Raw genomic sequence first — 11,864 nt, 5'->3', positions numbered from 1 at the left:
AATTTGAGTATTTGTAATCCATCTCATTTTCATATATGTAATCTGTTTGTAATACACCACTCATAGCAATTACAAAAACAATGGCTCCTATTTCCAACATTTTTAAACATATTTTCCTCAACAGAAGAAGAAACTTAAACAGGATTGGAGTGAAGGTGTAAATGACAAAATGATTATTTTTTGAGTGAACTATCCCTTTAAGTGATTTTAAATGTGTCATGATTGTTGGTCATGTACAGCAAAAAAGAAAAAATACCCAATGAGCAGCATTTTTGTCAGCCAAAATCCCAGATGTCAGAGAAGAATAAGTAGAATGGCTCCACTGATAGGAATGAAACAGTAACTCAAACAAACAATCATTACAATTAAGGTTTGCATTCACACATCCAACCTTAAATCAGATGAGCTACAGCAGCAGAAGAGCACAATAGGTGCACAGCTATTATATAAGAACAGGAAACTGATACATTATCTCATCAAAATTGTACAACAATATAAAAAAAGTTGAGCAGTGTTGATTTCTGCTGCAACATTGGGATTGGTAGAGTCTGAATTTGGCATAAACAACATGAAACCATGAATCTATCAAGGGTTCATGCTTTTTGTGGCGTAATAGTGTGGAGATTATTTTCGTTGCACACTTTGGAGCCCTTAACACCAACTGAGCTGATCATGACCATCCTGTTATCATCACTCATGTTAAGTACTCATCTTGTGATGCTGCTTCCAGTATGGTAATGCACACAAATGTCACAAAACTCCAAACATCTAAAAATGGTATCTTGAACATCATAATGAATTAGATCATGGATATCCAGCCTACTAATCTGCAGCAACTGTGTGATGCTATGGTGTCAAAATGGACCAATATCTCCAATGGACCAATTTTTCCAGAACCTTGTTGGTATCTGTGCCGCATAGAAATAAGTCAGTTTTGAAGGCAAAATCTGGTGAAGCTATTTAAGTGTCCGGTGACTGTATACTGCATGACGTTGCTTTGAGTGATTTTAACAGCTTTAAATCTCAACCACACAGACTGATGTTTAAATTTTTAATACAAAAACAATGAATTTTGAATGAACATTTGAAATTCAAATGAAAAAAGAAGCGAAACAACACATTTGTTGTGGTAGATTCTTTATTGGAATGCATACTCATCATTTTACACTTAAGCCATAAATAACATTTCATATTACTCTGTGACCTGATCACTTGACGTGATTTTATTATTAGGACGCACAATACACTAACACAACGACAAAGCACAAGAGCTAAATCATAAATTTGTGGTTCAATACAACAACCGTTTTGGTTTACCTTGTTCATTATATATAACACAGATTTACATTCACACCAATGACACTGGATCAGACACACAGGCTCATACAGAAACACAGGGCAGTTCAGCTTCGTGCAGCCACAGCCGGAGTCGTCTGCTCGGTGGACTGCAACTGCTTCCCCAGGTACTCCCTAAAAGAAAGCACCAAAGAGCCATTAAGGCCCGTTGATCTTCTGTGACCTCAGGAAATTCCTCAAACCTTTACACAAGTAAAATAGCAGCTTTCTTAACCTGGCGATGTGTGAAAATGTCACGCATACTGAAAGAGGTGATTAGAGAAGACATAAAAGTTTGATGGCAGCATTTCCCAACAGCCGTTTCTCCAATCTAACTACACTTAATTCAACCTGCCGTCCTGAATTATCTTCACAAGATTCGATTCCTTCAAGTCTGATTCTTGAAAATGTCATTTTACCAGAGAGAGTTAATTCTGAACGGCACTTGTGGTTTGTCAACTGTTGGGAAATGTCATTTAAATCCTTTCTAAGTGTCCAGCATCCTGATGCGGAGCTGAAGCCGTCAGCATTTCCTGCCCTTATGCCAAACCTTGTTAACAGTTTGTGACCTTTTTTAAAGTGGTGTGTTTAACTTCAGGCTGCAGGTGCTTCAGATAAGCTTTAAACCCTTTAGATTTCAGATACACAGTACGGTTGAGAGAAAATGTGACCATTTTCTTCATTCTTAATTTACAGAGAATCATCACCAGCACGTGCTACAAGCCAGGGGAATGGCAACACAGGAAGCACCTTTTTTAAAATACACAGCAGAGACATGACACCGTAGTAATACAGTGACTGTGCACAGCAATGAGCTCAAACAAACCTTATCATCTACGAACAGAAACTGCTGTATGTCCACTGTTGTTTATGAGGACACCTAAAATAGTTTGCCATGTGCGAGTGCACTACAAATAAGGTTTTGTGTCTAGCCCAAATATCTAAACATTTTCAAATCAAGAACTATTTTCTAGACGAGCCAAAAATATTCTTGTTTTAAGAAATAATATGCCAAAATTAAAACAGGCAAAATGATCTGCCACTGTGGTATGCAAAATAATCTTGTTTTTCCATTTTTGTCTACATATAATTTTGCTTACCCCATTAACAGATTATTTTGCATGTTTTAACAAAAAACTCAATTCATTTTGGCATATTATTTCTTAACACAAGACATTATTTTTTGCTTGTCTAGAAAATGCTTCTTGATTTAAGAATTTTTAGATTTTTAAACTAGACAAAAAGAAAGCTGCAAGCAGCAATGAAAGGGACCCTGCACTGGGGCTCACCACCATCTGGTGGCTTTAGACCCTCAAAAATGTGATTCATTTTAAAGAAGAAAAAAAACGGGGCAATTCTAAATAAATATCTAATAATAATTTTTTTTGGCGTTGTGATGCCACTTTCTTTCTATTTGTGTTTGCTTGTTGTGTGTCTATATTTGAAACAATAACTTGTTTCAGACATGATGTGCAGTGGTGGAAAGAGTACTAAAAAAATCATACTTAAGTTAAAGTACCATTACTTGCCTAAAAAAGTAGTGCAAGGAGTAAAAGTATCTGTTGTTAATATTACTCAAAGGATGAGTAAAAAGTAGACCTTTCAAAAGTACTCAAGAGTAGAGAGTATGCAAAGCTGATGCATTCACTTGTACTGTAATTTGTGGATGTGTGTAAACGTAACATTCCGTATTTTATTTAGTTATTGCGCAGCAGGCACAAAATGTCATAAGACGTTTATATTAGATTGGATTTAGGTTGTGATGTCGGGTGACTTAACTTCAATATCTAGCCAGCATCTAAGGACAATGTTATTTTAATGTCCAATGATGACGTCAAATGACGTTAATATTTGGTTGATTTTAGGTTGTGTTAGAAAGTGACCAAAATCCAACGTCAAGCCAACATCTTAAACCAACGTCATGTTCGTCAAATACTGACATTTATTTGTCAGGTATGGCAACCAAAATCTAATGTCTGATAGACGTCATAGTGGTAACGTCCACACAACGTCAAGCTGTAACATCATTGGATGTTGATATTTGGTTGTTAAGTTGGACGTTGAATATTGACGTCAGCCTGACTTTGGGTTCTGATGTCAACCCAATTTTTATTCCCCAACAAACGACGATGGGGTACAATGTCAATCTGTTGTCATGCTGACGTCCTGTGCCCGCTGGGAGTTTAAGGCCATTTCAGTCATCATACAGTAAACATCCGTCATCTCCTCATAAGTGACATGCATCTAAACAGTCTCTGGGTCAATACGTGTTAAGATTTTGGAAATCTTCTTGGACACTTTTAATGCTTCCAAACAGTGTGGTGCAATTATAAATCGCCCATGTCTTGAGGTAGTTCATTATGATGCAATTTACCTTCTATGTGTGATTTGATTGCACAGGAATCACAAGACTAATTTTTCTAATCCCCATAGACAAGAAAAAATAAAGTAGTGACTGTAGGTTGAAGGAAAGTAGTGGAGTAAAAGTACTGATACTGCACTAAAAATTCTCAAGGAAAAGAAAAATTTTAATTTACTAAATAGTTTTAAAAATGTGTACTTTTAGAGAAAAACTACTCAGAGTTATTGAAGTATTTGTTGTTTGTTACTTTACACCACTGTTGATGTGTGAATAACTTGTATGGCATTACTGTGTTCTTTGAGAAAGTATGACAACTACTGCAACTTTCTGTCTTACACCATAGCCTACTAAAAAAGTACCGTTAGCAGTGGAGAGGCAAGCCTGATCAAGGTGACCCATACCGAACCATACTATACTGAACTGAACCATTCTGCTCTGTGGAAAGTTAATCGGGTACCTGCCTGTACATTATCTGACACCCTATTTAATTGAAAGTGTAACTATCCAGTTCTCACTGACTCTGCAAGATGGTGAAGTGTTCTAAAGAGACAGAAATCCTCTGACAGCAGGATGTCCTGGAAAGGATGAGGCAATTGGTTCAGCATTGTAGCTCGAATTGCTCATCAGTTCAGGGCAGAAAAGGATAAGAATCTCGACACAGTGTCTTTTTTCAAATATATTATTTTCACCTTTTTCATGGTTTGCAGATAGGAGTAGAGAGTGGGGAAAAGACTGCAAGATAGGTGCCTGTGTTTTTAAACATAAGGATAGACACACAGACAAGACACAGCATCTTGATAAAAGATTTCGAATTGAAAGCTCTGCAGTGACTGAATCTCTCATCAGCAGAAAATTTAAAATAAAAAGACTAGATTTATCTTTGCTGAGAAGCATGTCATGCGGTCAGAGTACTGGTTCAAAATTCATTTTAATGATTAAAACCTTTAAATTATTTGGGTCTGATGGGAAGCATTGTGTTCTTTGTAAAACTGGGGGAAGACTGAACCTAAAGTGTGTATATACTTATGCAAGAAACATCTCATGGATGCATTGGGACACATCCTCGGTGACATATCCTGGGATCATTGGGTGTTTCAGGTATTTCAACATCTTATACTCTCACCCAGGCGACCCAGCCATCAGGGTTGATCAAGTCCTGACTTGCATCCCAGTAGCAGTCCATGGATCATCCCTCTTAATCCAAAGCCACCTTACAGCATTCTCTGTGGCTTCGCTTGCGGATCGAACGGCCCTCTTATTTGCCACCCCTGTAATGCCCGAACGACTGAGCACTTTGCAAAGTGAACTCCCTGCAAATCCTCTTCATCCTACTTCTATGGGCTCATAGAAAGTTCTTCAGCCTCTCTCCCTGCACTCCTCCACCAGTTCCTGGTACTTAGCGCATTTCCTCTCTAAGCTTCAGAATGATTAGTTGTTTTGAAGCTTCTGAGATGACTATCATATCTGGCCGGAGACTTGTTGTTGCAATGTGATGAGGAAACCTCAGCTGTTTTCCCAGGTTGACAATAAATACAGGAAATCAGTGATAGGTGGATGAGGATGCAAGAAGAGTGAAGGCAATTTTGATGCAGAACAATGAGCCTCATCATACAAGCATGATGTGTAAAGCAGTCCTTGAAAATGATAAATTATGAAAATGGAATGGCAGCCTAGAGTCCTGATATAAACCTGATTGAAAATTTATAAAAATAAAAAGTGGATCAAGATCAGAGTAGAACAGTGTGAGAGAGTAGTAAATGGCCTGAAGACTAGTAGCAATGTCCAGTGGGGGACTAGTGATGTCCTGTGAGAGGTTAGTGATGTCCTGTAAGAGGCTAGTGATGTCCTGTGTCCAAGGGGCATTTTCTACTTAATTTTGACAACTGTATCCTTCACAAATTGTAGTTTTACTCTTTGTTTATGCTACAGTCAATGGTATTTTCTAATCTACATCACTATGTTTTCCATAAAATAAAGGGATTTTATTGAAGTGCCATTTGTAAAACTAGCATGGTGTTAAATAATCAAATTTTAAATCTTACTGTAGATTCCTCATATCTGAATATTCATTCTTATCAGACTACACAAAAAATCCCCCCCACACAATAATATCAACAGAGACCTATGGTACAACATGTGATGTGTCGAGAAGTTCATCCATTTGAATTAATTCTCCGAAGTTCTTTGAGTACACATGCGGGGTAGTAGAGTTCACACATTTTCTTCCTTTCTTGGCTAATGGACTAAATGAGAACACACCTGCCATTCATTAACTGTCATTTCTGGCAGCTTGTCAAACAGCAACCGGGCTCGACTTGCCAGGCTTCAGCACATTGGCTGAGATTTGCATGGGAACAAAGCAGATAAGCGGCACGCTATTGTACATCAGTGCAAAGAACCACTGAGAGCTGATTCATCGGGGATCCGGCGAAAGAGATAAAACAGCATCAAATATGAGGATTAATAACAGCTTGACTTCCAATTTGTGTATTAATTGAACTAATATGTTCTTGGCTGGATTGCAAAACAGGATCAGGATGGCATTACGTGTTTGTTGTGTAGATAAAGTAGTCCCAAGTTTCTCAAGCAGGATTTATGAAAAGGGGGGGGGGGTGTCAGTTGAAGAAAAGCTATTAATATAATATTTATAAAATGTCAAACTAAAATAAAGAAATAAACAGAGTTGCATAATTAATTGATTTAGGAATGCTTCAATTCATCGGCCACTAATCACATTCCGTGACTTGATCGCTTGTCACTTGACGGTTCTCATGAACCAATTGCAAGGGCTTGAGGCTAAGATGTCAACAAAATGACCCAGATGCTAGAGAAGGGAGCAAAAAACTGCCCCCGCACAGTTCAGCACGCTTTTACGGCTGAAGTGAAATGTGAAAATGAATGTTAAGTGTCAATTTGCACAATTACATGTAGATTAGCAGATGTTGCTTCAGATTCAGCATCTTTTTTATCAGATGTTGAAATGTATCCTAAGTTAAGGCACCCTAAGTGCCTTAAAACTAATAGGCAATGCGGTCAAATGATGGCAGCTTCGCTTTGGACTGCAGACAGAAGAAGAACCTGAGCTGACATTTCACATAGTACAGATGACAATAGGTTCTATGTGTGGGTCAAGGGTAATTGAAAATTAATGTCAGATTAGTCACACTGCTTCGTGCTAATTGAAGTGAAGCTTCAAACTAATATGAAGATCAGCAGTAGTTGACATTCATATATTAAAAAAAAAAACCTACGTAAACCTTCACAAAGGTCTTAATAAAAACAAAACCTCACCAAACTTAAGCGCAGTAGAAAATGATTATGCAGAGAAGCACATTACCTGGCAAATGAATCATTATGCTGAAATCTATTTCCATATCCAACTAAAATACACTATGAATCATCTCTGAGGTATAATTTAGCAAGTTTCCTATGCTTAAATTAGACTTTATATTTTACATTTACAGTGTGTGTTCTCAGATTTTTGGAGATGAATAGCATCGAACACAACCTAAAAAATACACAGCTCTCCAGAACAAACAGAATGCTAACAACAATCCCACTGTTCACACTTCAGCAAAATCTCCACCTGCAGTCCGCGTTCAATTTTCTGCCAAAATCTACCATCGACCGAAACAGCAAGATTCATGCGAGGATCACGATGTCAGCTTGATGACTTCAAGAGACTCTTAACTTTTTTCTTAACTAACAGCTCAAACTGGCTCCTTCATATCTTTCAATGTCAAAGTTTTGTACAGAACAGTAAGAAAAGTTAGCCCATCTGTCAAGGGCGAGTGTTCCTTCTCATTCATCAGACACACACACTCATCCTCGGATTGTAGGTTATATGAGATGCTTGACTATGTCTGTGGCCTTATTCATTCAACCTGTGGAGAATACAGCCATGACCCACAGCGACCTTGTGTTTATAGAGCTGTAGCTGATTTTGAAAAGCAGAAAAGAAAGGGAAGACTCTGAGGTGACTGTCGGCATCAAAACACCACGAACGCGGTCTTTTAAAAACATTAAATTAGAAAAGGAAGAGCTGATTAACAATCTACCTGCATCCTAAGGTGTCTCAGAATTTAATGACTGAGAGAATTCAAATGAATGCTCTATTACTCTGAGGACTGCTTCTAAAATTACCTCATTTTAGAGTTTCGGAGCTCAAGAAATGGTGATAATGAAATCTCATGGCACATCAGTACTGTCCCACGATGAAAATGAAGGAAAATAATGAAATCTTTAGAAATAATGAGTGTAAAATAACACCATATGAATATTCAGTCCAAAAAGCACTCTTAAAGGGCTCAATATCTTTGCATAATTGTACTTTATTCAGTTCTAAGCCAGACTACATTTTAATGCTAATATTGTAAATGTGCCAGTATAGCTATTACAGCTCATTTCCTGTGCAGGTGTCACAATAAAAGCATAAAAACAAGACTGTATCACATAATGGTGCATATTAATGATGGGCATGACACGTCACTGTTAATCTGTCAATGAAAATAAAGACGAAAATTGTTTGTTGCATATAGCTTCACACAAACAGAAACTTGACAGCTTCTGCACTAGTAATGTGACTAAAAACTATTAATGAGCGCACTCTGATCTATTCATCTAATGAATGAACAGCACATCATTGTTGACATTGTTGACTAAAATGTAGTTAAAAGGATAGAAACTAACCAATGTTTATTTTTGTTATAATCTACTGTATTGCGCTGTTTATTCAGCAGACGAGAAGATCAAAACATGTGTATTCAGTATTCAGTCTTGTTAGGTTATGCAGCAGACCTGTTTGTTTCATGTTTCATTCATGGTCATGCTGTTTTTAAGTGTTAAATGTGCTAAAATCTTGATGAAATGAAAAAGACAAAAGCATGTATGTTTTAATTTTAAATACACTACCTGACAAAAGTCTTGTCATCGATCCCAGTTGTAAGAGCAACAAATAATAACTTGACTTCTAGTTGATCATTTGGAAAAGTGGCAGAAAGTATATTTTTCAGATGAATCATCTGTTGAACTGCATCCCAATCATCACAAATGCTGTAGAAGACCTACTGGAACCCGCATGGACACAAGATTCTCATGGAAATCAGTCAAGTTTGGTGAAGGAAAAATTATGGTTTGGGGTTACATTCAGTATGGGGGCTTCTGAGAGATCTGCAGAGTTGATGGCAACACGAACAGCCTGAGGTATTAAGACATTTGTGCTGCCCATTACATTACAAACAACAGAAGAGGGCAAATTCTTCAACAGGACAGCACTTTCATATTTTAGCCTCCACACTGAAAAAAGTGTTGCATGCAAAACTGTTGCAAACAATTTATTTGTGTCGAATTTAAACAAACAAATTCAATTGAGCAATGTTCAACTTAATTTGTTTGTTTAAATTCAGCCCAAATAAATTGTTTACAACCACTTAACGTAAAAAAAATTTAGTAAATCCAAGGAATTATCTTTGAATATTTTTTTTCAGTGCACATCAAAAGTCATGAAAGCAAAGGAGTTCAAGGTGCTCCAGGATTGGCCACCCCAGTCACTAGAAATGCACATTGTTGAGCATGTCTGGGGTAAGATGAAGGATGAATCATTGAAGATGAATCCAAAGAATCTTGATGAACTGCAAGAAAGCTTTCTTTGCCATTCCAGATGACTTTATTAATAACTTATTAGAGTCATTAAAAAGATGTGAGGATGCAGTCGTCCAAGCTCATGGGTACCATAGACAATATTAATTCCCTTTCCACTGCACCAGGAGTTTATATTCTATACTGTACATTATTTCTGTTAATGACAAGACTTTTGTCTAAGCAAAGTCAGACCTTACTGTCCTAATTAAATAATTAAAAATCAAGGCATGATCATATTTTATTTTGGTAAAATAAGAGTAATCTAGAGGCCTTTGCTTTTCATATAAGCCACTTCCGATACCAAATGATCAACTGGAAGTAAAGTTATTATTTGTTGTTCCTAAAACTTGGATAGGCGACAAGACTTTCGTCAAGTAGTGTATGTTTTATATATTGAAAATGCAATGAATATTAAGCTAAATGTAAAGATTTTTAACACTGACAATAAGAAAGTTTTCACAAAATAGCATGTTATAATTTCTGTAACATCATGTGACATTGAAGACTGATTTAAAGAAGCTTAAAATACGCTGAATGCCATCACATGAATACACTGTCTAGATAATCCATTAATCCATCCATGAATACATATGTACATACATGCATATGTGTTTGTGTAAGCATGCATTTATTTACATTTTTCCACATTTACAGTATGAATCAATTCTAAATGAACTGACGCACATAACACTGCAAAGGGTGGTTTTGCTTTTGCAATGAACTCTAGCTTAATAGTTTCTGCTATTCCAATCAGGACTTCATTTCCGAATCAAATTATGTTTCATAACAGTGAAGCACATCTGAGAGATTTCATGCTAAGCTGCATCAGACCTCAGATGAAGTCCTTAGGTGCGTAAAGGCTTCTACAAAGCAAACATGGGGGAGGGAAGTAGATTAAACACTGTGTCATCCAACAAGAGAAGACTGTGGAGTCATTGGTTGAATTTCTGCACAGGCACAGTGGCACACCTCCAGGGGTTAACCCAGATGGTACAGATACAATAAGCTAACAGCATGCAAAGCCGGCCATCCAGAACTGTGCCAACTCAAACATCTTCTCCTCCTCCTGTTGCCATGATACCAAACAGTCTCTTTGGAGTGAAAATGGGGAAAAGCGACAGCCATAGTGTGGCGACAGCACCACAACTCTCAAGGGGATAATAAACTGAACGCACAAGGCTTCTTTTAGCTATTTTCTACATCCAACTAGGAGTTCTATATGGTAACACTTTACAAGAAGATTCCATTAGTTAAGTTAGGGATACATGCATCCAGGAGGTTGTTAGTGAATAATAAATCCCAGCAGGCTTATCGGCAGACTGAAGGGCTTTATTTTGCAAAAATAACCGTCCTCAACGTGTTTTTTTCCAACTTATTACATGGCTACTTGCCACAAAACAAAAAAATTAGACACAAAACATTGTTCTGAGATGTAGTTGTATATAAATTCTTCGATTAAACGCAAAAATGCACTGTAAAAAGTGATTAATTACTTAGAAGAATGAGTAAACTCATTGCCTTAAATGCGACAAGTTGAGTAAATTCATTGTACCCATTGTAACTCGGAACTGTTAAGTTGATTTAGCTTATTTTTGATAATATTTTATCTAATGATTTTAAAAGCAACAGGTTTTAAGTCAAACCAACTAATCATTTTGTGCAGTGTGGAGCTGATGGAGCAATAACCTGGGCAATACTTCATCACAAGATGGCACCAGACCGTCAACAACGCAAAGTTGACGGAAACTAAACTAGCTGAATGGAGCATATACTGACCTGTGTATTATTCATACACAAGATGGCACCACACAGGCATATGAATGCGAGCAGATATAGACATGACCAAAATGATTCATACTCCAAGGTATGGTGTATTGAAATTTTTTTAACGTATTAGTAAATGTTAAAATTAACATTAAATATGAATAATAAATACTATAGAAGTATTGTTAGTTTTAGTTTTTTAATAATTAAAGAGGCACACAATGTGTGATGGCCTAAATGCCATAAAAACAAGACGTGAGAAGATCATCTGAAAGCCATGACAGATACCTCACAGATAGACTATAAAAGCCTCTTGAGAAGAGCACAGCAAATGAAAATGGATGCAACTGGATTGGAAAGATGGCTTTTGAAAGGCCACTCTTCACAACAGCACCTTGGAAACCATGTTCACCGAATCTTAACTCAGTCATCCGGCTATTACATCCCCTGTAATTTCTTCCTCCAATTAAGAATACAAATAAGAGTTGGCCTTCACCTCCCTTCAGATCTTCAAATAACACGCTGCCTCTTCAGCCCAATTGCTAGTTTTTAATAGTTCCCTTTTAACTCCGGGTTCATATTTGAAAGGCTTAAATTGAGATGCACCATTACATTATTCTGCAGAACAATCAAAACTTTTGTTTTGCTCCCTTTTTTTTTCTTTTTGGTGGTGACATGTTCAGCCTTGCGCCAAACTGCAGTAAAAGTATGCACAATTAATTCAGAAAATTACACATAAGCCATTTAGCTAGCGGTAAATAAT

General features: G+C 37.0%; 1 protein-coding gene across 2 annotated transcripts in view; it reads right to left on the bottom strand.

Annotated features, from left to right (window-relative positions):
• Positions 1–1,120: 1,120 nt before the first annotated feature.
• Positions 1,121–11,864, bottom strand: part of atp6v1h (ATPase H+ transporting V1 subunit H) — a 70,814-nt gene continuing 60,070 nt past the window's right edge. For both annotated transcript variants that reach the window (XM_056477069.1, XM_056477077.1), the window contains one exon: positions 1,121–1,470. In XM_056477069.1, coding sequence (XP_056333044.1) covers positions 1,404–1,470 — 67 coding nt within the window. In that variant the 3' untranslated portion in view covers positions 1,121–1,403. The remainder of the gene's footprint in view (positions 1,471–11,864) is intronic.

This window comes from Danio aesculapii, chromosome 2 (assembly GCF_903798145.1).
Source record: "Danio aesculapii chromosome 2, fDanAes4.1, whole genome shotgun sequence".
In the NCBI taxonomy this organism is placed as follows: Eukaryota; Metazoa; Chordata; class Actinopteri; order Cypriniformes; family Danionidae; genus Danio; species Danio aesculapii.
Note: the sequence above shows the minus strand (reverse complement) of the source record. Positions and strands in the feature narration are given on the sequence as shown.